Here is a 27,953-nt window from a genome sequence, read left to right as displayed (position 1 = left end):
GTGGAGATGATGATTGGTGTTCTGCTGCAGAAATTGGACCAATGTGTAACTGGAAAACTAGAATATCAGTAATCCCGCTATGTGGGTGTTGAGAGGAATAACTTTACAGAAGTCCTTGGAGAAAAGCAAGGGCATTTGACCAGGAGACTCCATCTAACATATTACAGCCTGGTCCCAGGAATGTATTTCTAGCTGGTATTCAAAGCCAAGCATGCAGGTGTAGTCACCAACCACAGCAGAGTTGAACCTGCATTAGCCTGCACTGCAACACTGTACTTTAGAGCTGTACTGTTGATTCCAGTCATCCCACACCAAACAAAAGAGTAACTTTTGGAGGTCTGTTTCAAATCAGTAATGCTGTCTTGAAGAGAGATTATTCTTTGTCTTTAAATCCTATCTATGAAGTGTTTTCCCATGCATGAAGAACAAAAGACCCACCAGGTATTCAGAAAACAAACTTTCATTTATTGTGAAATTCCTGTAACAGTAAACACCTTATCAGAAGTACAGTGAACTGGCACTATTTCTTTCAAACACTGAGCTGTCCTCCAGGAACAACACCTGGAATATTCAAGAGAAATCTTAAGCCATGGAATAGCTCAGTGCAGGGTCCACCTTGCTCCCTGTCCCCTGCCAGCACCACTGGTGGAGAATGGGCAGTTCATTTTTAGTTGCATGTCCTACATAACAGCTCTCAAGATGCATCAGGTGGATCACAACCTGGAACGTACCTTTGTATGTAGGGGCCCTCAATTGAAAGGAATGAGACAAATCACAATGCAAATTCAGCTTTGGACAAAAAAGTATTTTCTAGAGCTTTAATTTAATGACTATAAAATCTATAGCCTCTGCTTAAAGAGGTAAATGTAGCAACAAGACAAGAGAAGACAAGGCTTTGCTTTTAACTAGCTGTTTATTCCAACAACTGCAACAGAGGCAGAGTCCTGGGCTTACCCTGCCTACAGAGTTCATGTCTCTCACATCAGAACCATAGAAATAACAATTCCCCAGCAACTTTTAAGAACACCGACACACTGCCATTCCTTCCAGCTTCCTGCATTCAAGCAAACTGGAACCATGCTCCCAGTGCTAGGAATGCAGCCAGCAGGTGAGAGCAGGGACAGAGAGCATTGCCCATGAGGTCCAGGGGGTGGATTCCTTCTCTGCACACACTCCCTTCCCACCCTTCCCATAATTTAAGGCATAAGCAGCTTTCAGATGAGACACGTATGTACATGCAATCTTCTGTATTTATGGAGCTGCAGAAAACCAGCTCTTCTTCCCATGCTACTGATTTGTTCCCAGTCTTGGCATGTTAATTCACTCATAACAAAGCGTCTCAAAAACATTAACCTCGACAGCCCCTTCTCTACAGAATACCTTATTTACAGCTTTACCCACACTCACAGTGGAACAGAAACAGCTTCAAGTGTGTGGGACTGGCTGATAGTCCTGCAGTTAAATGTTACAGAGAGTTTTTCCTATTACAGGCCCAATCTAAGATGCCTTGTGTATAATTATACTATTAAACTTTCACAACTTTATACAAATTCTCAACAATGTTAAAAAACACTGTATAAAACCATCTTAAGGCACAAAAAGTTCAACAAACATAGCCCACTGGAAATCTCAAAGCAGCCAATTCAAGAGAAGCTGGCCTTGTAATAAGTACATAGGTCATTTATACATATTAAGCTTCATTGTCATACATTGATACCAGTAAATATAGCACAAAATGTATGCTGCTCAGCATCTACTCTGTTTCATCAGTACTAGCCCCCATCCAAGACATCATCTGTGGTTACAAATAGGAATTGAAATAGCTATATATCCCTTAAATGATTTGCTGTGAGCAATCATGTGCTGTTACATGCTTAGGTATGCAGGTATGGCAGCGTTGTTTTGCAAGGGCAGATGTAAACTTGCTTCAACCTCAGTGCTTTGCTCAACTTCATAAAAGCAAGGAAGTATGGATATGGAAAAAAGAAGTAAAAATGGCAGTGATGGAAGCTGGGAGAAATTGTGCTGCACAACAGGATTTCATAACTTAGTGTCCCCTCACCCAAGCAAATTGCCTTGGCAAATGACTGAGCAGTAAAAGGACACCCATCACAAGTACTGTTGTGCCTGAAAAGTCTGAGAGAGATCAGCATTGTCAGTAGGGTCAGCAACATGGAAATAAAAGAACTAGCCTAAGAGTCTCTATTCATTGTTTTATAGCAAGAAAACTTTTGTCAGGGTTTATTATAAAGGAACAGCATAAGGAAACCAAATAAATAGTTGAATAGTTAACAGTATGCAATATAATAGTACTAAACTTCAATTACATAAAACTTAAACTTTGGAACAGCATCAATATGAAAGACTTCTTAGAAAACCAAGACTTAGTCTGAGATCCTCAGACCTGTACATTGCAAAAATCAGTCAATTTTGTTGCCCAATTGGTCCCAGCTTTGTCCTCTGCGGGACCACGTCCATTGAGAACTATGACCCATCCACACAGCTCCCTAATCCCACTCTGCCCCATCATACACATGCTGTTTTTCCAAGTCTCTAAGGGAAAGCATGAGGCATAAGTTGCACTTCATTGTTTCAGAGGAAGTGGCACCTTCTTCCCCATCTGATAGCTATATTGAACAAGGTTATGCAATTTAGCCTAAGGATGCTTTTTTCTTCCTTAAAGCAGCGGTTAGAGGAAGAGAAATAAGGCAGAAGTGACCTCATACTCCCCGTAAATTCCCAGCTGAGTTCTGGGGGAGGTGGAATCAAGGGCTGATTTATCATTAGTTGGACAAACTGCCTGATCTAACATGGCGAAGTCAGTAGAGAGAACTTCAAGGCTATATCAGACCCTTTGTCATTCGTTTTTCCACTTCTCAACACTGCAGTCACACTGAGCTGTATTCTATCAGCACATCTCACCCAACACAGAAGGGAAGGGGAATAATCTCTGCTGGCTCTCAAGAGTGACTGAAGCAAAATTCATCACCCTCTGCAGCAGGATTTTACTGTACTCCCATATAAAGAAGTATCACCACTGTGATCTGAAACTGTTCCCAGATACAGATTTCTATACCTGTGGGATATGTGCATCTCTCCCTAGAGAAAAGGAGCTCACTGCCTGGCTATACATCAGATGAGTCTGGGTCTGTGACTTGATGTAAACAGAAATATATACACAGGATAACTCTGAAATCTGTATGTCAAACCAGTTGATCAAATTCTCCTCTTGTACAACCTTTTTAGATCAGTAGATAATTCCACTGAAGTCAGGAGTGCTAAGAGGCTTTTGAGGAAAACCCAGCATTATATATTTGCATTAAATGCCAAAACATAACCTAAAATACTCCTTTTGACATCCATCACTGAAACATTTCCAAAGTCAACTTCCCCCAAACACTGGAACAATTAACAAAACCTCTGCTATCCAGCAACAAAAACAGAAATAAAAGTTACAAACAAAAATAAGCTTTTTATCTTGGTTAAATTCCTGTCAGCCACTTGAAATCTTATCTGCTCCATGGAATTAAAAGCTTGGCACATTTTCCTTGAATGCCATTTATTGACATTTTGTTTTTTTTTAGATCTAGAACATTTATTGCATATCAGAAATTCACTTGGCTAGGATATTTGTGTTTAGTAGGAACCACTGCCTTCCAGTTACCCCTATGGAGCTCCAGACTTCAGTAAATGAATTCTCCTGGTATTTCTTGCAGTAATGGTTCCTCAAATTTAAATCGTTTGGAAATGGCTTTCTGCTCAGTTGCTTTTTCTTTCTCTGACTGCCTACATTGTCCCAGTGTATATGAAGCCACTACAATTAGTTCTTCTGTCACTATTGATTCCTCCTCTTCGGTCTTCTCAGCATCAACTGATTTTTCAGAGGCAGAATCTGCATCTTTCGGGGTGATATTGCTGGTCTCCCCTCCTGTACTCTCATTCCTGGCTCTGCAAGTAGGATTATCACTTTGTTTTAACCATGGATGTTGAAGACATTCTTCAGCAGTTGCCCGGTCTCTGCAGAGGAAGAAAAGTGTTAAACACCCTTTGAAATGCAGTACCTTGGAGAAGAGATCCATACAAGTCATTCCAAGGATAAGACTGTATTAAAGACAAACTGATAGGACTTAAAAGCACTGATAACTGTCCTTTACCAAAAAAAGACCAACAGCAGCCCAAGAAGATGAACTGGCAACATCTATAATAACAGAGTCCATAGATCCTTAAATATCACTTTCTGGTCCCATGTTACCAACCAACTTTTGTTGTTTATACGTTTTTTTATATATATGAAAATTATCCAGTCTTTACATTCTTAAGGAATCTCCCCAGATAAGCAGTGCAGTTTCAGTAGTAGTTTTCTTGTAGTTTGGGACCTGGAAGTTCCAATTTGCTTCCCATCAAGAAAAGCCATTAACAAACCAGAAAAGGGAAAGGCATTTAAGGCAAAAATAAAAGGCTCAAAGCACAGGTCATTTAAAAGACATCAGCAAAGTACCTGCAAGGGAAGTCAATAAACTGTATCACATGGTACAGCTCAAACGGTTTCCTGAAATCGATTTGAGTTTGGACACATTCAGAACATGCAGGTTGGAAGGGAAATGGAGGAATTCTCTTTCCATATACAAGAAAAGTAATAGCCTAATGAAATATGAATAACCAAAGTTCCTTTATAATTTAGAGAGGACAATGCCAGCACTTGCTGTATTTAAAATGAATCCAGTCTGACATATTGACATACACAATTGTGTATTGTACTTACTCAGGTTTCTTAACCAGCAGAGTTTTGATGAAATCCACGGCTGACTCTGAGACGAGGTCAAAGTCTTCTCCAGAGTAACTTACATTCATTTGAGATATATTTAAGAATGTTTCTTGTTTATCATCCCCTAAGAAAGGGGATATCCCTGTTAGCATAACATACGCCAGGACTCCAATGCTCCTAAATCAAAAGTAAACCACACAACAGCAGCTTTTTAGTTTTTGGAACAAAAGAACCCCCTTGTCAGTAAAGCGAGCTATGACGACTGTTAATCTGTTCAACTCACCACATGTCAGTTGCGGTACTGATGGGGTCATAACTCAGAATTTCAGGAGCTATTCAGGGAAAAAAGGAAACGGAGATCTTTGTCATTTGCAGAGATTACCCTGTAGTTACATAGCGTGATCATGGGTGTGTGGTAGAATTTCAGACAAGCCATTTGAAGCATGACAGTCTTTTGAAATCAAGATATTGCTGTTCAAGCAATGTGATTTTAAGTTAATAAAAACTGTTTTCTTCTTATTGCTACCTTCAGAAGCCAGGGCAGTTTCCTTCCCTACTAAGGATGCTGTATACAAATTTCTTACAGAAAAATCAGAAATATCCCATATTCCATATTCATAGAATCACAGAATCATAGAATGGTTTGGGCTGGAAAAGACCTTAAGATCATTCAGTTCCAACCCCCCTGCCATGGGCAGGGACACCTCACACTAAACCATCTCACCCAAGGCTCTGTCCAACCTGGCCTTGAACACTGTCAGGGATGGAGCATTCACAACTTCCCTGGGCAGCTCATCTAAAGCATGTATTCACCTTCAATGCAAGCACCCAACCATCACTCATTAGACTGGCAAGGTTCACCAGTTCTAGCTTTTCCTGCAGTACCACATACAAGTGATAAACTAATCTTTGGGCACAGTAACTGCACAGCCAGTCTGGCATTCACCAACCTGAGGGGCTCTCTCTTCACTCCTCAAAAGCTGAGACTATGCATCACTCACTATAGTAACAACTTACCTACATATTCTGGAGTTCCCATGATTTCTCTTAGTTCCTCACTGCTCTTCATTATTCTGGAAAGGCCAAAGTCCACTATCTTAATGTCTCCCAAAGGAGACTTACTGGTTAGTAGAATATTTTGGGGCTGAAAAACAAAAGGAGATTTTCAGGATCACCCAAATATAATGTCTATGACACCATACTGCATAATGCTTTTAGATCATCAGTAACAATAATGCATTCCATAACAAGTCCAATACCCAGGATCATTTATACTTCCCCCAAGGTGAACTTGAAGAGCTAAAAGGAGTGACAGGATTTTCTGTTTTTAACCGAGAATCACACATCTATCTTTACTAGCTTGGAACACATACAAAGCACATGCCAACAGCTGTCATTTAGCAATAGCATATAAATACATTTGCACCTTTAGTCCCCCATATCACCTGTTTAACTCCCCTGCTTGCTTCCTACCAACAGATGGTATAAAACCCTTCCTGTGGCAGGGTGTTCAAAAACACTCCATCTTTTTAAAAAGCCTGAACACACAGAACTGTTTTGACTACCTCTGTTTAAAGAAAGCTTGTTGCAACCGACCTCAATCCTGTTCCAAGTACAAACAACTGCCTTACAGAACACTAACTGCACAACAGGTCCAAAAAATACAGCAGCCTGAAAAACAGGTTTTTAAGAGCATCACCTTTGGATAAACTTGTTTGCTCTGACGTCACTAGATCCTGGCTGTCATCCTTCAAAGCAACTTTGTGGTCATTAAGAAGTTCTTTACCATCTCTTTTAAATGTTAGTTCAGTTTAAAGTCTGAAAGGTAACTTTAGACAGCAGGTCTTAGGGACGTTTTGCAACTGAAGCATATCCTTGCCAAAAGAAAGAAGAAAAGGGTGACCCTCCCTGCTCCCAGGCCAATAATCACCTCGGGTTCTCTATTATGAGCTTCTCCAATGTCCAACACTGACAGTTGACACTGCCTTCATGCCTCCAGTGAGGCAGGGGTCCCATGAAAGTGAAGAAGCCCTTACCTATTGGGAACCTTGATCATTTTGCATCGGGGTGGTTGAGCAGGGAGGAGGGCAAAAGAGTGAGAACACCAAAGCAAACACTGGCTGATAATCCACCTGGATTAACACCAGCGTTTATACTATTTCACTCATCACCAAGCTGCTCTCTCCTCCACCTCCTTGTCAATCATGAAGGTGTGCTTTCACACGGGTAGCCTTGCTTTTGAACACACAAGTAACACTGTGCAAGAACATCTTAAAAGCCTCTGGCCAGTTCTTGCTGCAAGACCTAAACACTGTCTTCCACTCCCGTAAAGTAAAACCACAGTATTTCAAACTAACCTCACCATGTTGTCAATCTATTTTCTGTTTGTAAATCTGTGTGTTAAGAAAAGCTCTTTTTGGTACCTGGTGGTTGCACAAAGGCTTTGGGCGCTGTGCATTACCACCTGCTTTCTAGTTCATGTTTGTTATTCTGTATTTGTACTCGAAAAGCAAACATCCAAAAAAGCTGACCAGGCCTCCCTAATTAAGCTCTCAGATGTTCTTCCCAGTGGGAAATTTAGCTACTCTCTAAAGAGGCAAATAGCACAAGAAAAGCATTTGTTCTTTATATTTAAATGAGGAAAAGTTTTTAATGTAAAGTTTGAAACCCTGAAGCCTCTATTGCAGTCTTTTAGCAGATAATGTAGTTGCCAGAATAAGGTTTTATTGTCTTTTTTTCCAAAATGATCTTCTTATTCAAACCACACGTATGCAACAACAACCCTACAGTATGAATTGAGCCATAGCCCTAAATCAATGCGTAATGAAATAGCAGTTGTCTTTTTCTTTGAAGGAAGAATTCTGGGGTTCATGTTAAGTGACAGTCTGAACACCAGCATGAAACCTTACAGAAGACATAGCTTTGAACTTACCGTAGTTTTCAGCTTGACACAGTTACTATAAAACTTCAAGGAAGATCATTTTCACACATGTGTAACACTCTGTTTTGGTTTTCCTGTACCATAGCACATCTAGGTTTGCCTAACATTGATCAGCCCATAAAGGCAAGAGATGCAGGCTGGAGGCTCTCCTCGTAGCCATTCTAAAAAGGGCCTTTCACTCTTACCACCAAGTAGTAATGAAATGGCTGATGAAAACTGTCAAATGGTAACACTTAAAAACCTCCCCCTCCAGTGCAGTAAGGCTTAAATGTTGCAATTTAGATCCTCTTGTGTTATGTGCCAAACAAAAACATAGGGGAAAAATCCTTAGCTAACTGGGCAATCTGACCGGCTGTACTTGACTGATATATGCACAGAGACCATGTGATATAGGCACAGGAGTCTAGCCCAATGCCATAGCTGGCACAGCCAGAAACGGGTGCCTTGGGAAGGATTAGAACAAGCCAAAAAGCTGTTTTTTCCAGGAATACTGTCAACAACCAGAAACTTGGGCTTTAGGAATTTGCTGTTGGTTATACCTCTATTATGTTAAGAGTAACAGCAGTGAAAAGCATCATTTATCACTGCAAATATTAACTGCTTCTACATTTTTGACAGAAATTGGACTAAACTGTTGTCACATGGAGAACATGGCTACCTTGACACCATGAATGTCAATGCAAAGGCCAAACTAAGGCAGTGTAGACAAAGACCTAAGGACCTAGTCTCCTCTGAAACCTTATTCTGCATGATTTGTTTCTAAGAAATATGCTTAGTAAAAGAGGATGCCCTAAATCCCTACCTTGGCAGCAGGTTTTGGAATCTTCTAAACTAAATAATGGCAAAATCCATATATTGCAAATTTGCCATTATTCTAGAAGTTACTATGAGCCTCCCACCTAATATCTCTTGTATCTTTAGCTGGTTTCAAGAAGAGTATGACTAAGGATACATAATAAAGGTCATGTTTTTAAGCTAATCATTGCCTCACCCTAACTTGCAACATGAATGAAGTTAGGGATCTATTTTTATGATACTGTAAAAAACATCAGATCCCTAGAAGACAACACAGGAATGATCCAAGGAATAATGGGCAGAAACATGAAAAACAGACTAGCTGAGATACCCTAGCTACATTGTGTGTAAAGACACTAAACTAGGCTGATCAGCCTACCCTAAAAATAGTTAAAGGGCTCCCATATCATTAAGAAATTAAATATAAGGGTTTGGGGTATTTTTCGGTCCCTTATGGAGCAGACTTACTAGACATGAATCACACTTTATTCCCCCAAATAAACAATGAAAGTAGAATAAATTAAGAAACAAGACTAAAATAAAAATAGGTTCTGTAGAATCTGGATACTCTATACCTCTCTACTAACAAACAGCTTTGCCTTAAAGGTTTGAAATGCAGAATAAACTGTTCTTTTGCCTTGAAAATTCGATATTTTAAGTTACAGCCCTTTTCTTAGTTTCCTGGATATTCCTTTAGACAGAGAATACTGGCGCTTCTAATGATACTCCATTTCTGTGTAATAAACATTCCACCTTAATCCTCCTGGAAAATTGAGAAGATCAGCAGTGTTCCTTCTTTTGTAACTGCATTAGTTTGCTTCCTGAATATTGGGGTAAAATGACACCCAAAATAATTCCCAATTATTTTGCTAGTTGTCCTCACTGTACACAACATCTGGAACACAATACAGAAGGAAGAAGGGGAAAGCTGTCTGTTGGATAACCAGTGATAATATATAGTACAGGAGAGTGCTGCTTGGAGCCATCGTTCTCCCAGACACCAGGGCTATGTGAGGCTCTACCTATCTCTACTGCAGAGAAGAGGCAGCTAGCCCTTCCTCAGCTCCCACACCTTTATAACTCTCCTCCATTCCCAACTACCTTAAGCTTTCACCAAACACCAATTTAAGCTGAAGTCAAACAGCAAATGAAAACAGAGGAAGGAGGCTTCCCTTACGCTGCAGCTTTTCTGCACCATTAAAAGGAGATGAAAGACTCGTGACTACAATCTATGCACACCCTGCAAATTAAATAGCATCCACACAATACTGTCAAGTGAGACTTAGTTTGCACTCTGTAGTCTTACATTTGCTCTTTCTCCAAGTCAAAGCTGGATTACACAATTGTATTTTGCTATTAAAATTAAGCCATATTTCAACTGTCTTTCAGGAGAACCATGCTTTTGGAAAGAAATGATCAGGTGGCAACCTTGCTAAGTAAGCCATATCAAAATACCCCTTTATTAACACATGCAGTGTTTAGTCTTATAGAATATATCTTTCATCTGTTAAGTGGACAGGCAGAAGCTAAAGCAAGCTAGCTGTCAGTGTCATTGATTAGATTTACAATGTAAAACTACAGCAAGCAGCTGTCAGTCACATACTGACAGCTATTTTGACTTAAATTCTTCTGGGTGTAGAGCCTGGGTTTTTTTGAGGGTGCAACACATGGAAAATTGGATGGACTTTTCCAAAGTTCTGTGTACCAGACAAATGCAAAAGGAAGCCTTTAGAAACCCAAAGGTGAAACTAAGAGCATAGAAAACATTTTAGCAAGAATCTCTAAGCTTCTGGATCCTAGCAAGCATCTCATTTAACAGCAGTACTCTTGCACAAGTCTTGCAAGTATCTCCACAAAATCAAGTGTTTAGTAAATTCCATAGTGCTGTAAGCCACTAGGAAAACCAGCAAGAGCCATAATATAATCAAGAGGAGATTGAAGCCAGTGGGTTAGTAAATATGCAGCCAAAATCAGAACCCAAGTTTTTGAGTCCCTTGAAAAAAGGAACTTTCTTAAAGTCTTGCAAGGCATATGGGTCAGTCAATCTTCACAAGTCATGGGTTTTAACCCAGTTTGCATCCTCTTTATTTGCCAGTATTCTGAAGACTTCCCTAAACCTTATTTTTGCTGAAGACCTTATAGGTAAGGAAAGTAATCATGCTGCAATCAGGACTCCTATTAAGATCCACTTTTCAAAAGCACACAGCACACGCTGCAGCAATGTCTAAACATGATAAACTCAAACATCAGACAATCTGATCTGCTACTTCACTTTCATAAGGCAGCAAAGCGATGCTGGATCCTTCAGTGAGAACTAGATACACTCAGATTTATAATCCAAGTTTCCTGATCAGTTGGAATGTTTTCCGGTAAGCTTTTTCTGAACTGGTTTTAATTTCATACACTTTGCTTCAAGGAAATTCAGTGGCCAACCAACACCGAGTGTCTGGTCTAAGCATACTGGAACTGGAAGGAATTCTAACTGCTTATTTTGAGTCCTTCTGAACACTTAGTCTCACATCACTTCCTAAAATTTTCCATTCATTATTTTCATCCAATTATTAATATTTATGTGCACGACTAAATCAATAGGCTACAGAAAGTCTTAACTGAATTCCACAGATAATTTGAATGATTGGTTGGAAAACCAGGCAGGTGACATTTATGTGCAAATATTACCCATCATCTGCTTTAGCTGATGAATGGTTCATGATGTGCTAGGTTATACAAGAAGCATGTGCAGCTTGATACTGGAGTCTACTGGCAGCTTTGCAATACTGCCAAAATGCTGTTAAGTGTAAGTAAGGATCTCAGCAACAGAACAAGCACTTAGCAGCTTACCACGTACTTAGTAAATATGGGAATTGGACATGGAAAAAGATTTCAAACATTGCAATACAAGATACTTTTTATGCTGCCTTGCTTAGTAATAAAGCAGATCAAGCTCAAAATGAGCTCAAATTGCATCTTCCATAGGAGTATAGAGATAAAATTAACTGCAACTTGGGAGACAATAGTTTTTCTGGATCCCTGTTACAATTCAATTCTTAACCATACTGTACGTAAAAAATGAGTCAGGCCTTTCCCAAAGCACTCATTTGCAATTTAAGGTGCAAGGCAAATCCACTTTTGAATTTATTACATTTCACTGATCAAATGAAGTTTATATTTGACATAATCATAGAAAACTCCCCTGGTGCCTACTGCATCCCAAATGCTGAATTTTATCATTTGAAGAATAGCTAGAGAAAAATTGCATTCATTACAAATTAGGATTAGTAGATAGCCAATGAGAAAGTCAGCAGAGAAGAAATCAATGAGAAAAATACAGCAACAATCTCACCTTTAAGTCAAGATGAACCACATTGTTTCTGTGCAAGAATGAAACTCCTTCTAAGATCTGCTTCATAAGTCGTTTAACATCCTTTTCTTTGAAGGCTTCCTCTCTTTCAGCCACACACTGGTCAAAGATTTCACCTCCAGCAGCACTATGGAACAATATGAATTTTACTATTTCAAAGACTAAGTTATAGCACCCGTTTTGTTCTACTTGCACTGTTTATTTAGAGTAAACAACATCAGTGGGCAGTAGCATCCAATAGTGATATTTTCAGTTCCTACACATTTGGCAAGCTTTTACAGCCTAGGAAGGCTTCTTTGCTTTATTATTCTTTGGACAGAAGCAAAGACTTTAGTTGCTTAGGTTAGAGAATGTGAATGCTACAGAAATTTTGGGGACTACTTTGGAATCACTACTGACCCTGCTTTCAGATGAATGCCACATTTGTTTAAAGGCAGTGTATACATAACAGATGTGCTTTTCACCATGGCTATGAAACTACATGGTCATTTGGCCAAGGTAAGCCTTTGTGAACACAAAGCAAAACAGCTCCACCCCCATCCTCCTAAAAACAGTCTGCACATACACAAAAGGCTCAATGTAAAGTCTATAATTGCATTGTTTCTGAAGTCTGTGGCATAGAGGGATGCATTTTCTAAACACCTCATCTAAAAACACTTGTGAAAATCTTAGCCCTCTGCTTGCATCCTCATCTTTTGTTTCTATATGCTTAAATAGCAAAGTAACAAAAACTATAAAAATAACTAGAAGTGAATGAAAGTTTTTAAACTACTCAGAAGCCACATAACCATGTAACATTAGAATTAAAATAAGCAGAGCAGAGGCTTCATCTTAAAACAAGAATGGGCATAAGAGCATTGGAATGGGGCCATTTTGCATTATTACCATTGTTGAATTACTCCTGTGAAATCAGCACATACACATTTTGTTCTGCATGAAGTTCTATAATCGCCCTTTGGTGAAAGATGGTGAAAGGCCTGAGGACAGCATCTTCTCCAGTTACCCCAGACTGTGACATGCCAAACACGACTTTTTGTACAGGTGTTAATCTTTATTGATGTGTAGCCATCTACTCTGCCTTTGCTTGCACTTTTCTAATGAATTACATTACCTGGGCAATCCAGAAGACAGAGGCACAACCAACATGAATGTTACAGGGAATGAGATTTCTAACAATGGTACATTTGGATTATGTACCCCCCGAAAAAGACCACTTAAATATACTTCAGTTTTGATTTTGCTTATACTATGTTGCTACAGTCCTCATGGTTTATAAAGTAAGTTTTTTGCCTTCCCAGATATTCTTATTACTGTGACTTAAAAGTCTCCCTGCATATAGTCTTATAAGCAATATGAATGTAGAAGAGGGTTACATCTTAACACTTCAGAGTTTTCTATTTCTGTTCTGGGTGCTGGTCACTGGCACAGCAATACAATTTGATCTATTAAACTCAGGTTGTCTTTTAGAAAAGAAACACCCATTACATTATTTTTCTTCAAAGATAGGCGAGCTCAAATACAAAATGAGGCTTTCAAAGGAGTATGAATACTTTAACTGCTCTAAAAAATCTGCTTATGCCTGACACTATCACATCTTTCTTCAGCATATCTTGAATTCAAACTAAAAATTAGTACTATTTCAGCTTTGACTGGGATTCAGATATTAATGACATTTCAAAACTGGACATGGGCCACTTCAGTCTCATATTCTAAACCGAGTTCCTCTAAAAAGCAACATCGGATGGAACTTCAAGGCAGGGGTAGAAAAAAGTCTACTGTAATCAAGAAATCAAAGTTTCTACTTCAAATATGCCACAAAAAGTTACCTGGAAGAATGACTTATTTCCTCATAACAGTAAATTATCATGCACATACAGTGATAAGATCTACTACTGAAATTACTAACATAATGTGTTTTACAGCAACAACCCTATGATTTTGCTGGTATAACTCTGCCACCTAAAATAAGCAAAACAACACTTCTCCTATTTTATTATATATATAGTATATTTTTAATTTTTTAAATATTTTAATATATTTACATTTTTATATATTTATGTATTTTCACATATTTTATATATATTTGCATTTATGTTTTTATATATATTTATTATATATGATTATATATTAATATATATTATTATATATTATGTATTACTTCTGTGAAATCTGATTTAAACGCAAAACCTGCTGTTGCTAATCAGGGATCACACTGAATACAGACACAGCTGAAAAGTCAGCAAAGGGTAGGCCTTACAAAGCCCTGTTTGCTCTGTGTCTACCAGGTAGACATCTGTTACAATTAGGTTACACTAATAAGCAAATTAACACTGAAGTAGGCACAAAGCTAAAATTTAAGCTACATAGAATACTAAACTTTGAATTAAATGTGTTAAAAGACAAAGCAATGGCAGTTGAAGGAGACAATGTCCCATCACTGAAATCAAGAGGTAGCACTATGCAATGAGACTAGAAAACACTCAATTCAGATGACTTTTAAAAGGTATTCAGTCCTTCCCAGTACTTCTGCAGATTCCTAGCTTCATCAGCATTTGTAAGAGTAAGACAAGCAAATAGGGCCCTTACACATTCACACCCACTTCATGATTTAGGAAAAGAGCTATTCCCAGCTACCATAGGCAAATACACTCAGCATTACAACAGTTTCATTTTTTATCAACTTCGCTATTTAGGATGCAGCTGGAATAACTTCTTCCAGACAATTCCTTCTTTCCAAAATTAACATAATGAAACAAGTCACTAGCAGCCCTTTACAAGAACACGGGAAATATGTTAGTGCCAGCCTGTTCCGTGTATTGTTGCTGGGGAGTGAGCTTAACTGATTCCCTTAAGCAAAACAGTCAGTGGTTCTGAGCCAACCCAGTCACAAGTGTTGGGAGTACAGTGTCAAAACAAACCCCAGAAAGGTTCTCCCACACACCTATGCCAAATTTTGACAAGCTCCTTAACAATAGTTTCAACTCAGTTGTTTTGCATTCCCTAGCTAGAGCTCAGGGGAAAAAATATAATCCATATACAGAAGGGATTAAAATACCCATGTCCTGATTTCGGCTGGGATAGAGTCAGTTTTCTTCCTAGTAGCTAGGAACGTATTATGGGCATGTCACTGCAATGCTTTCTGAAAACATGCAGACCAAGAGTTTGCTGGTGTTCATCACATTTACCCATTTGTCCTCTGAGAACACATTTTCCATTAAGCTGCATCTTTTCGAGTGGTCATTATGAAATAGCAACTTTGTAAACCACTGTGTACCCCCCACCCACCTCCAGAGAGCGTTCCTAGGGGATAAAAGCAAAGCATTGTCCTCAAGACAAGAAAGTCTTGAGGAAAACAAGCCATCAACCTGCGAAATGAATTGATAAGGAGATATTTAAGAGCACAAGGTTTGGAAATCCAGTGTTGCTTGGAATGCCTTATTTCTCCAGTGCATGCTCCCTAACCTCGGTGTATGGAAAGTGCAAGACACAAGAACTTTTTCCAAACTTAAAAGCTAAGGCAACCAGAATTCTTTAGCTATTTTGCTTATGAAAGTGCTGTTGTGCTTCTCTGTAGTTTCAAGTGAAATCTAACTGCTCTTCATCAGTGAAAGCATGCTAACACTTAATTACTGCTTATCAGCATAAAGGAGCTAAATGTCATTTGGAAGTCTGGAGCATTAATCTTTGTTACAATCATGTTGACTTTCAATTCAATGGAGACTGCTTATCTTCCTTGAAACATATCTTAACAATGCACTGGATGGAATTCAGCATCCGACCTCTTTCAAGTGCACTTACAGTACATGAACAGAGTCATTTAGTGTATCATTAGAAAAAGGTTGACCAAATCTAGTTCAGTGCAGCAGAGAAAATTAAACATTCCCCCAGCTTTAATGGGTCAGGCTTGTCTTTTAAAAGACTCAGAACTGCTAATCCTTAGAGCTCAGATACGTGGACAAGTCACAAGAATACACTTCGTTTCAAATGCTGAGTGGGACCATATACAGTCTGCAACACTCCAAAATATACTTCCTGAACCTTATGCTCTGTCAAAAGCCTTTCTGGAAAAGGTTTTCTTTGGAAGATAGATGGAAATTCATCTGCTATTACAAAAAGATCAACCAAGGTGTTCGTACTGCTATCAGCAAAGGAGGTTCACATTCACCACTGTTGACAGTCATACCCCCTTTCTTTCCTTGGCTAGGCATACTACTAGATTGTAAGCAAGATGTAAATTTACTGTGTTTTTTTTTCCAGTGTAAGGCTACCACAACATAGCAATATCCCAAAAACCTGAGAAAACTTGAAATCCATCTCTGGTGAGAAGACATAGAATCATAGAATAGTTAGGGTTGGAAAGCACCTTAAGGTCATCCAGTTCCAGCCCCCTGCCATGGGCAGGGACACCTCACACTAAACCATGTCACCCAAGGCTCTGTCCAACCTGGCCTTGAACACTGACAGGGATGGAGCATTCACTACCTCCCTGGGCAACCCATTCCAGTACCTCACCACCCTAACAGTAAAGAATTTCTTCCTTATATCCAATTTAAACTTCCCCTGTTTAAGATTTAACCACTTACCACTTGAAATACAGGAAGAGAAGCATCCAAATGCCTTAAGTTGTACATACTATTCTTTAAAGTTCTGATTCTGAGACAAATGCCTTTTTTTAGAGGGATGTCTTAACCTTTTAGATCAGGCCACCCAAGAACTACATGAAACAGAAGCAAAAGGTAACCAACACCATTTGAAAAGTTTTCCCCTAAAACCTTTTGAAGAGCTCCAGCCTTGCTTTGTGTCTGCCATTCAGAACAACTTTGTCTATTACTGCGACAAGATGCAAACATCGGAGCAGCACCATTATTGCCAATTCCAGTGGTTTTGCTTCAAGTTCTATCTGCTGAATCCCATGCCAAATGAATCATTTCTGGGCAGCAGACTCTGACCAGTCACACCTCCAGTAAGTGAGACAGTAAGAAACATCCAAGACAACACAAGTACTAACATTATCAAGGTCCAAATATATAGGTGATAAAAGCACTTCATCCAGCATATCCAATAAACTCTGACTGTGCCTTCAAGATGATAAAGACAATGTTTTTAACTTTTGTTAAACTAAATATAACAAAATTCTACTATATTCATACAAGATCCTGTCAGGTAGTTACTAAGTTCACCTAATTATACTTAATAGAATCAATTTTGAAGTTACACATACAAGTTTCTACACTATCTGACTCACTAATATTTTGTGTGTCCCATAGATGTATAAACATATGGTGATAAACACAAGACAGCTGTTAAGCATTAGATGTTCTTTGCTCTTTCTTTCAAAAGTAACTCAGAAGAGCGAAGTTATTAAATTTGCTTTTTTCCTTTTACATGTGATGTGTCAGGTTTCCCAGACTGCATCCCTACAGGTCCCATTTTCTTTTTCTTTCATTCATTCATTCCGTTTTTACTGAAATACAGAAACACAGCTGGCCCACAGCTTAGGACCAGGCTTTACATACTATCCCTTTGGACTCAGCTCTTCAATGCCTACTTGAATACTCTGTTTAAGGTCTTGTGGCAACAAACAGAAGTCAGAAACTGTTGTTGGGGTGGATGCAGACAGCCACTGACTTGCTGTCCTGGAGCTGAAGCCAACACTGTAATGCCTCACTGCTTCAGCACATAACAGACAACAGTTAGAGGGCAACTTTTGTTTTCTATCAAAAATTGATACTGCTGGAAAGACAACCCTCTGTGTAGCATTACTATTTCTCTTCATAAAGGCAAAGCACTAGGCGTCCCTTGCACACCTTAGGATTCAACATAGAATCATAGAATCCCAGACTGGTCTGTGTTGGAAAGAACCTTAAGCTCATCCAGTTCCAACCCCCTGTCATGGGCAGGGACATCTTCCACCAGATCAGGTTGCTCCAAGCCCTGTCCAACCTGGCCTTGAACACTGCTGGGAATGGGGCAACCTCAGATTCTCTGGGCACCCTGTGCCAGTGCCTCAGCACCCTCGCAGGGAAGGACTTTTTCCTTACATCTAACAGAACTTCTGTTTCAGTTTAAACCCATTGCCCCTTGTCCTACTGCTACAGTCCCTAATGAAGAGTCCCTCTCCAGCATCCCTCTAGGCCCCCGTCAGATACCGGAAGGCTGCTATGAGGTCTCCACGCAGCCTTCTCTTCTCCAGGCTGAACAGCCCCAACTTTCTCAGCCTATATTCACATGGGAGGTGCTCCAGCCCCTGATCATCCTCATGGCCCTTTTCTGGACTTGCTCCAGCTGCCCCATGTCCTTCTTAATTTGAGGACACCTGAAAACCTCAGCAGATAAAGTTAGTGGCCAACTATTAAGTATTTGTTTTTCTCCTTCCCAAGATAAAAATCTGCCACACAGGCCATCAAGTTGAACAGAGACTGAAATGCCCTGGAGAAGCTCACAGTCTAGATACATTCTTTAATCCTCAGCATACAGAATGTCAGAAATTCACTAACATTCATACCTGTTTTGTTGCAACATGTCTCTGGAACATGCTGACATTAAAGAAGCATCCAGACATACTTGCTGAAGTCAGGGGAAGGCTGTTTTTGCAACTTAACAATTCTAACACACAGGGCTCCATCTGAAGCAAGGTATGACTGATGCTCTAAAGCCAACAGTGTTGCTAATTACTGAACAACCTGGTGTCTACTGAACAACCTAGTTAATACTTTGGATTAAAAATGTTTGGAGTTGTAAGAGCATTGAGCTCTAAAAGAAAACAAGCAGTTTTGCATTAAAATTATCACCAAATCCATCAGTTGTATCAAGCTTTGGATTCTGCTGTTTGTACTACATCCCTATGGGGATCCAGACATTTGAACTGTATTCTAGGTACATTTGTGCTGCTAGTGTTTAAAGCATATACTTATGAGTGCCCAATAACAGCAGTTAAAACTCCAGCAGCTCTGTCACACCTTTGTGTTATAACAGATACTTGAATATTTCATGAATTCGATAAAGGCACAATGAGATTAAAGAAACATGTCCTAGAAGGAAGCTTGCCTGAGCAGACACCATGTCATTCCATTTCATTGAACTTCAAAGATACAATTGCTCTTGACTTCTAAACAAGACCAGACCAGGACGTGAGATTTCTAAACATTTCTTTTTGCTATCAAGCAAGAAAAGAGCCACATAAACTAGATTCATCTCAGCAGACAACTTGAGTCACTTCTGAAGTGCTGAGCATCACTGTTCCTCTCCTAATTATTTAAAATCCATAGAGCTTGGACAGGATCTTAGCAGAGTTCAGTAGCAACAAACATTTGGCTGCTTCTTGCACCCTAGATGTCAAATATCTAAGCCACTGGCATATTAGATGGACTGTTACAGCAGCTGCAGAAACATCCATCTGGACAAATTCAAGGGGAGAAAACCACACAGACAAATGTAGAGTTAAAAGATAAATGTAATCTGAAAAACTCTTCTAGGTCTGAGTCCTCTTATTTTCTTTCTTCCCCAGACGATAATGATTGAGTTTTCCAGTGTAGATCATAAGGGATTTTGACAATTTCCTTTTAATAATAATGTTGCTGTCAGTATGTTTTTCATGACTAGTAAAAAAAAAAAACCAACACCCCAGATTTTATCCATCTTCATTACTGTCAATGAAACATACTTCAGTTTTTGAACACATGCTCACTGCTTCTTTCCTCTTCCTCTTTTTACAAGTAGGGAGTGCACATAGTTCTTATTTCACTATGATTTAACTACATAAACTCTAGTTCAGCTTTGAAAGATACTACCTCACTGGGGAAATTTCTTGATAACCTGCAGTAGTTACAAACCTTCCTGCAATGCTGATTTCCTTAGCAATTCTTTTGGAACTCAAGCAAGTGTAACAGGCAAGGAAAGTATTCACATTATTCATATTGACACACAGTATTTTCACATTATTAGTTTTAAGCAAATACTGCAGAAGGTTATTCAGGAATTATTACTAGTACTTACTATTCCAGGACTAAAATCATCTCTGTTGCAGTTTCATAAACTTCGTGCAAGTTGATGACCCACAGGTTGCATTGTGCCAGCTCAAGGACTGCAATTTCATGGATTATTTCCATCCGACAGTCTTGGCCCTTTCTTCTTTTTCTCATGAATTTTGCTGCAAACTCTCTTTCAGTGTCTTTCTGGATACACTTCTTCACCACTGCAAATTTGCCCCTGAAATTAAAGAAGAATTTAAAGTTAATTCTAAGTCCCTTAGTGACAAATTTAGTATTGCCCTTCTAAATTAACTAGAGCTAACTTGCCATTAATGGATACATTTAAAATGTTCTCAATTAAGAAAGATGTCTTGCTGAGTGATAATCCCTACACTTAAATACCACAACCCAGAATGTAATTTAACCTCCATGAAAAATAAGGGATTAAAAACCCTACCAATTCAAGGAACCTGGATTTAAAAAACCCACAGAATGAACAAGCTGTGCTAGGTCACACAATGAAGTTCTCCTCAAACCTTTCATTTAAAATGCTGACAAAACCAAAGTGTACAAATAGACAACCTACGCTTTGTATGACTATGCCCAAGAACCCAGTCAGTTTTGCAAAGTGTCTCACCATAGTCAAGGCAACAGCAACCAGCACTCTTACTGAATAACTGCTTGAAGACCTGTTCCATTTACTATGCAACATCCAGATTCTACTCTGCATTTTCAAAGATAGCACTTTGTATTTTCACCATACTATATCTCAGATGGTATTTTTATCATTTAACAGCTCTCAGAATCTCTTATTCTTAGTCTCACTGTATAAGACACATGGATGATCTTAATATAAGCAGTTTGGCCAATATAAAGTTTTCTAAGGAGATCTGTGACAATAATGTGAACACAAACTGAGCATAGCGCTTAACCCACATTAATGAGCGTCACGTCTGACAAAACACACAAGGCATGAGTTACACCAAGCCAGCAGGCTAGCTAAAACCACACTGCAGCACTTGCGTCACAAGGCTTCTCCCACAGCAGTTTGGGCTGAAGTGTCTGCCCTAAACTTCCTTGCAGTAGAGTCCCACCTGCTCCACTTGGTTCCATTCATGCAGTCCGGATATTTTAACTGAAAAGGTCTATTAATGACTATCTGCCATCTAATGCAATAATGAACTCTCATTCTTTGAAGTAAAGCAATCTTGTTTTAAGTCTTACCATACAGGTATAGTGTTCATCAGAACTAGCAGCCTTTCAGTATCTGAAGGGGGCCTACTAGGATGCTGGACTCTTCCTCAGGGACTGTAGTGATAGAACAAGGGGTGATGGGTTTAACTTAAACAGGGGAAGTTCAGGTTAGACATGAGGAAGTTCTTTACTGTAAGGGTGGCGAGGAACTGGAATGGGTTGCCCAAGGAAGTTGTGATTGCTCCATCCCTGGCACTGTTCAAGGCCAGGTTGGGCAGTCCTGGGTGACCTGGTTTACTGCAAGGTGTCCCTCCCCATGGCAGGGGGGTTGCCACTGGATGATCTTAAGGTCCTTTCCAACCATTCTATGATGTTTATGTAAAAATCTTTTTATAAAGCTGCAGGAATAGCTTGGAGATCTTTATTCTTTTCTCAACTTACTATAGGGTTGCTGAAATCAAAATAAGCATCCTCATTTGGGTTGGAATACAATGACATGGGGTTTACCTCTCCTATCTCCAAGCTGACATTCACAGAATTAACTAATTCAGCTCATGTCAAAATTTCACCCTCACAACCCCCAACCTATTGGCATACTGCTATCCATGAAATCCATGCTAAAAGAAGTTGTGGCCAGCTTGCTTTTAATAGGCATTTGTTTCAAAATTACCCAGTCTAGACGAAGGAGTCAAATAAGCACCCACAAAGTGGGTATTTGCTAAGCAATCTCAGTAAAATAATTGGTCTTGTAACCACTGATACAGCCACAGCTATTCCTCTAGGAATAATATTTTGCATAAGCACGTATTATCTACAGCACAGTGTGTTAAGACTAGATCAGAGCAGAGCCCAGATGTCTGTGAAGGCACACAAACAGTAAGAAAATGCTTTCAATGTCCTGAATGCAATTTTGGGGGAGAAAGTTCTTAATTATTAATATGCCCGTTAAGCTTCGCAAATGTCTGAAAAATAATATTATAGGATTTCATACCACTAGGAAGGTCAAAAGATGACTATAAAATGTGTTAATCAATACAGAGTTACCACAGAAGGAACAGACACCTAAATGCTAACAACCTGCTAGGTGCCTGGTACACATCTATCAAAAACCACATTGGAAGAAATGTGTATAGTAGGGATGGCTCATCAGGAAACACAGGAATGTGCTAACAATGCTTCTGATCCCAAAAATACTGCAAGGATAGCGTGTATTTTAGCTAGATTTCTAGGAAGCCTGTAACATTAGTGTTGCAGCCACAAGTATAAACATCCCTCCAGTACTGCAATCCTAACCACAACAGAGAACAGCCTTCCCTATGGAGCCAGTGAAAAGGATTTTAAGTTAGTCCAAACACATACATGCATCTGTGACATTCATGTACAATCTAAAGCTATGCATTTAGCAAAACGGTTGAAATCCTTGCTGACTTTTTAGCACCAAAACCAGTACAAAAATAAAACCTAGCAATTATGTGGACAAGTAAAAACCCAACAGATAAAATAAACTGATGCTAAAAGATAAGCCCTTTAAAAGCAAGTTACTTTTAATACTTGGTAGAGATTAAGCTTTTGTACCAAAAATCTAGACCCTTCCTTGGTTCAGCCTTCTCTGTTTTCCTTAAACAGTCTCTGAATGCAGTTTCCTTCTGGCTGTATGTTGCCTTAGCACAGGGTCAACAGCTTTTAATTCTAGCAGTAGTGAAGGACCTAGAGAAAGCAGGTTAGGGAAGTCTGAAATCTCTATAATACAGCTTCAAGAAGCACTGGGTTGTTTTGCATTACATACAAAATCTATCTGTGAGCAAGTTAATTAGCCTAATGAGTACCAATGCTGCCGATTCATGGCACATTAGTCACTATGGAAATGAAACAGTATTCACGGGGCAGCAAGGAACAGCAAGAGCCACCACTGTGTGTGGTCACACGTCATGTTCGGCTGAGCTGGCCAGAAGCCTGATAGGTGACGCCATTGAAAGGACAGGTTACACAGGAGTTTAGCCAGCTGACAAATACTCATTCTTACTTGTTTCGGACCAAGAATCCTGCCCAGATTCCTTTTGTCTATACCTATAATTAGAGCTGCTAGAACTGCTGCCTGTTAGAACACATCTGTTCTGAATACAATCCCCCAAAAGATCAAACTTGACAAACCTGATGCTTATAAGTAGTAGAACTAATTTCTGTGCACCAGTCTAGATCCATGCCTGAGACAATTTCAGAGCTCCACTGTATGGTTAGACCAAAAGAGAAATTTGTGAAGAATTCTTTTTTGATAGAGAGAGTAGTAGATAAGATAGATATAAACATGCATTCCTATAAAGTATATTGCATATACTTAATCTTTGCTTTTCTTTAAATGCTGCTTTTCAGAACTCCTTATAAAACAAATAATCTACTAAATAGTGAAATCAGTGTTAGAGCATTGCTAGTTTGGCTGTCTTGAGAAGAGCTAGCGGCGAGAACATTGCATGGAAGGGCCAACAGTTTTGAGAGGAAATGGGCAAATGCTCATTTCCAAAGTTGAAAACTGATTACCAGTCATCCCAGCACAAACAAAAATGCTTTGAAGGAAGACATGAATAGGAAACTAGAAGTCGTTCTCAGTCCTCACAAGAGTCTCATTCAAGAATTATGATTTAAGATAAATCATATCTGATTACAAAGAAGCTCAATGTCATCTTTTCAGACTGTCAACAGAATTAGCATTGTTTCATCTGGCATACATTGTGGCTTAAAGGAAAAGCCTCAAATCACAACTCAAGTGTCAAATCAGGTAAGCAGGAACACTCATGTCACATCTGTTAATTTCGGTTGTCATAAGCTCAGAAGAGCAGAGAACAAGCCTTACTTTAATGAGTATTTTTCAAGTGGCCTATATAACACTGTAACAAATGGAGGAATAACTGCAGTTCCTGTAAAGACATTTACTTTTTGTAAAGCTCAGAAAAGTTCTGAGACCAACAAAACTACATGCAATTTATTTCATAACTCATATCAAACATTTTCTAAAGCGTGGGGTTTTTTTTCCATACAATTCCCAGTTACCCAACAGCAAGGTGCAGGGATTCCCTTTCTGATGTTCATGAATAATTTACTCACATAAAATTATTCTCAAATGGTGGAACCAACTAGTTATAACTCTTCATTTTAACCTCTTTCCCACTCGCACTTAGTTCCACAACTGTTTCACCCTAGCTGTGCTACTGCAGAAGGGAGCTGAGGACCCAAGTGTGATAGCATATACATCCTTACTGATGCACAAAAGCTTACAAGTGCCATGTACTACTAAGACACACACATTACTGAAAGTTGAGAAATTGGGAAGTTCATGTCAGAGTTCGTGGGTAACAAAAGAAGTAAAATATTCAAAGACATGGGTTATCTGCATGTGAAACTGCAGAGTGCTCCATCAATGAGCTGAAGAATTAACTAACAATCTAGTAATATTTTGTGTGATATTAGGTTTTTGTTGATGAAAAAGAGCAAAGCAACTAGATTCAGTTATATTAGACTCTATAAGGAAGTGCTAGGTAACACAAAACGCATTGTTCCCCACTTTACAGTATAATTATGGCTTAAGTGCAGATGGTAAGGGAAGAAGAATTAAGCAACTGGTGTTTTGTTCTCTACAAAGGTTACATCACTGCAAACTAACCTAACTCAAGCTAGCATCTTCTGGAATCACTTAAGTCTGAGTTATGGGAAGTGGCACCTTTACAACATCCATCAGAGGTTTGATTTTAAGCATCATGCAGATTAAGATTTGCGTGAGAATATTCCGATTTTGGGACAGTACAATTCATTAAGGCTGAGAAGACAGCCCAAAATTTCATTTGTTAAAATATTTCATTAAAAAAACCCTGCCATTTCCATGTCTTCCTAAGCAACTTAAAAGAAGTTTTCCAAAGTAGCCATTATATAACCGTATTTTGGGTATTTTTCCTAAATTAATCCATTTTGCCTAGCAGCTGTATTTTGAGAGACTTGCAAATACCTGTTCAACTACCGAATGAGGCAGCAGCCTTTTGAAGCACATAAGCTTTACACTCTCAAAGCAGTTGCTGTGAGAACCTGTGATCAGGTTCCTCCCAGGCTCATTGACACTTTTAGCAATACTTTCCCAGGGATTTCACTCCCTAACATGCCACCAGTAGCCAGCAGCCCCACTACCTCCCTTCTCTGCATTGCTAGAACTACAGTGCTTTAATATTTTCCCATGTTCCCCTCTCTTCCCAGGAGGCACACATAGGTGTGTTCTTCGCACACAGGTGACAAGGGAAGAGGAGGCAGAGGCTCCAAGTGCCATGGGGAGCTCCACATATGTGTGTTGACTGACTGACCAGAGGCCAAAGAGCACATGAACCTGTCAGGTTCATGCAGCTACCCTGCTCTCAAAGGCACTAAATCTACTTTCTTTTCTCTCACTGCTGTCATGTTAAAACACAATTCATAAAAATGTTTTATTCTCAAAGTTCAGCTTTTCAACTATTCCCCTAATTCTGAGTTTCACAGAAGATATAAACACCATCAGCAAATTTTCATTACCAAATCCCAAGTAAAATAACGTTGTGTGCACAAGGACTGCTCTTCATCCGAGACACAAACCTGTCATATCTAGGTGCTAGTTTGTCAAAGTCCTTTCTAAAGATACCCCCTAGCCGTAAGTAGAGACTTACACACTTTATGAACAGATAAAAGTGAAACAATTCCTGCTAAGTGTTCACTATCAATAAAATGAGAGACAGCTACAAGAGGCAGAGCCTTTCTGTTTACCACTCACGTTTTGTCACCAGATAGCAAAACCAAATATTTTAATGAGTCTTTGAGCTGAAGTATTCACTTCTTTTAATCAAAATGTAGCAAGAAAAAGCATTCATAATTGTTGAATAAAAACCCAAGCACATACATTGAAATGCATTGATTTATATAAGAGAGAAGACAGTAAAAGCTTTTATGAAGTTGAGGAGAAAAAGAAGGCATAGTCTGAAACGAAATACGTGCAATTGTTGCACAAAACCAGGACAAACAGAGCAGTCACTTAACTACAGGTGCAACATCACAACCTTCACGCAAGATCATCTTTACATGTATTGTGGTCAAAAGTGACTCCACACAAAAAGCCTGCTGGGATTTACTTGTTTAAACTGCAGAATAAGATTTACTGTGGAACTTCATTCTTGTGCATGGTGTAAAGCTAATCGCTTCGGTTGTACTTCTGTGTGCCTGCAGGAACCTTCATCCAGTCTCTTTTCTGATTAAGAGAAACTTAATCGGAGACACCAGCTCAAGGAGAAACAGTCAATCTGTGGCAGAACCACTAAATACCTTTAGTGAGAAGCCACCTGATCTCCAAATAAAAAGCCTGGAGCAGTAGCAATACCAGGACACCCTGTGCTGCGCTGCTCCTACGCCTTCTTGACTGCTGCTTACAATTCAGGCTGTTTCATAGCCTGTATTTAGTCAGCTTCAGTTACCAAGCCCTGGACATTGTGGTCACATCATGCTAAAAGAAGTTTTCTCACTTCATGGGAAGTTTCTCCCACCTGCTTCCCATGTGAATGCTTTAGGCCACTGTGTTTAAACAGGTATTATCCCATTAGTGCACCAGAGTTACTAAGTGATCGCTAAGTTGACACCTTGGCAACCTAAAGCATTGTTACTTACAGCAGGTACATTTGCTTTGAAACTCCCCTTTAGTTCCAAAGGGGTTGGTTCTGCTGCTGTATAGACGGAGCTACACAGCCAGCACAACTTGCAAAAGAACATACATTAAGGATGGCATCTTGTCATAGATCCTGTGGTATTTCATCTAATCTCTTGTATTGGAATACTCTTTAGATAAAGCACATGTGATTGTGAATAAGGATACTGTCATTCTTTGGTAAGAAGTGGTAATTTCAGACAAAAATACTGGTTTAGTGGTGCTGAAATGCCACTTACGTAGTTCCTGAGAGACAAAAAGCTTCTAACAAGGCTTTCTGTCTCAACCCTTGCTATCTGCCAGGTGTTGAAATTACACACTGATTAAACATTACATGTGGAATCACTTTCAAATCCATGTTTTTAACCAGCTTTTTAGTTCTTTGAAAAGCTCCCCCCGGATTATCCTCAAGCACATGCTACCACAGCCTCATCTTCTCTAGACTCGCTTTCCTCTGTACCACAGCTTAAGGTAAAACAACCCAAACGGGCAGGTTTCCGTCTCCAGTGGAAACCTGTGGCAATGCTCACTGCCCACACGGGCTCCGGGGAGCAGGCAGCTCCTCAGGGTGACACGTTCAGCAGGAGGGCCGAGCCAGCAGCTGGGGTACAGCTGCGCTGACAGCTGCCGCTCTACACCCGTCCCAGCCCAGCAACACCCAGGGCACGTCCTGCGAGCTCACCCCAGCCGGGAGATGCCAGCAAAGGGTGGCACCGACCGGGCAGTGACCCCACCTTCCCTTTCCTTACGCTAACTCTAATGGTGCTCGGACGGGACAGCAGGTGAAACCCTGCCGGCAGCGCGCCGAGCCGCACAGCGGGGAAGCGGTGCTCCGCCGCGGGCAGCCCCCTCACGCCCAGCGCCTGGAGCGGCTCATGCCGGCGGGGACGGCCCCCGGGCACCCCTCCAGCCCTGGCTCACCTGCCGAGCTCCCTGCCGGGGCTGAGGCTGTACCGCTCCTGGAAGGGCTCGGTGCGGATGGGCGTGCGGATCTCCGTCAGGAAGCCGCCTCGCCGGCGGCCTCGGCCGGGAGCGGGCTGAGGTGGCGGCGGTGGCCGGTCATCGCGGGAGCGGCCGGGGGGCGGCTTCTCCTCGGGGCTCATGGCTGCTCCTGCGGCAGAGCAGAGGCCGGGGTCGGGGTCTCGCTGCCGCTCCGGTGCTCACTGCAGCGGCAGGGCTAAGGCCGGGCTCCCCTCAGGCTCCGCGGGCAGCCGCTGCTCCGCGAG

At 40.2% G+C, this 27,953-nt stretch overlaps 1 protein-coding gene across 1 annotated transcript; it reads right to left on the bottom strand.

The window, feature by feature from the left end:
* Positions 1–894: 894 nt before the first annotated feature.
* Positions 895–27,953, bottom strand: STK17A (serine/threonine kinase 17a). Its single transcript, XM_034061596.1, has 7 exons — positions 27,649–27,953; positions 19,858–20,070; positions 11,845–11,989; positions 5,783–5,909; positions 5,049–5,097; positions 4,763–4,942; positions 895–4,017 (listed from the first exon to the last, which is right to left on the bottom strand). Exons 1-7 carry the CDS (start codon positions 27,828–27,830, stop codon positions 3,684–3,686), a joined length of 1,230 nt encoding a protein of 409 aa, XP_033917487.1. The 5' UTR covers positions 27,831–27,953; the 3' UTR covers positions 895–3,683.

The sequence above is a fragment of the Melopsittacus undulatus genome, chromosome 1, assembly GCF_012275295.1.
Source record: "Melopsittacus undulatus isolate bMelUnd1 chromosome 1, bMelUnd1.mat.Z, whole genome shotgun sequence".
Classification (NCBI taxonomy): domain Eukaryota; kingdom Metazoa; phylum Chordata; class Aves; order Psittaciformes; family Psittaculidae; genus Melopsittacus; species Melopsittacus undulatus.
This window is presented reverse-complemented; position numbering and strand designations above follow the sequence as displayed.

Excerpts from the sequence above, each read along its gene's own strand:
- STK17A (XM_034061596.1), bottom strand. The coding sequence starts at position 27,830 with ATGAGCCCCGAGGAGAAGCCGCCCCCCGGCCGCTCCCGCGATGACCGG. Across the intron at positions 5,098-5,782 it reads GGGAACTCCAGAATATGTAG|CTCCTGAAATTCTGAGTTAT; the intron begins GTAAGTTGTTAC and ends TTCCCTGAATAG. Across the intron at positions 4,943-5,048 it reads AGTACCGCAACTGACATGTG|GAGCATTGGAGTCCTGGCGT; the intron begins GTGAGTTGAACA and ends CTTTTGATTTAG.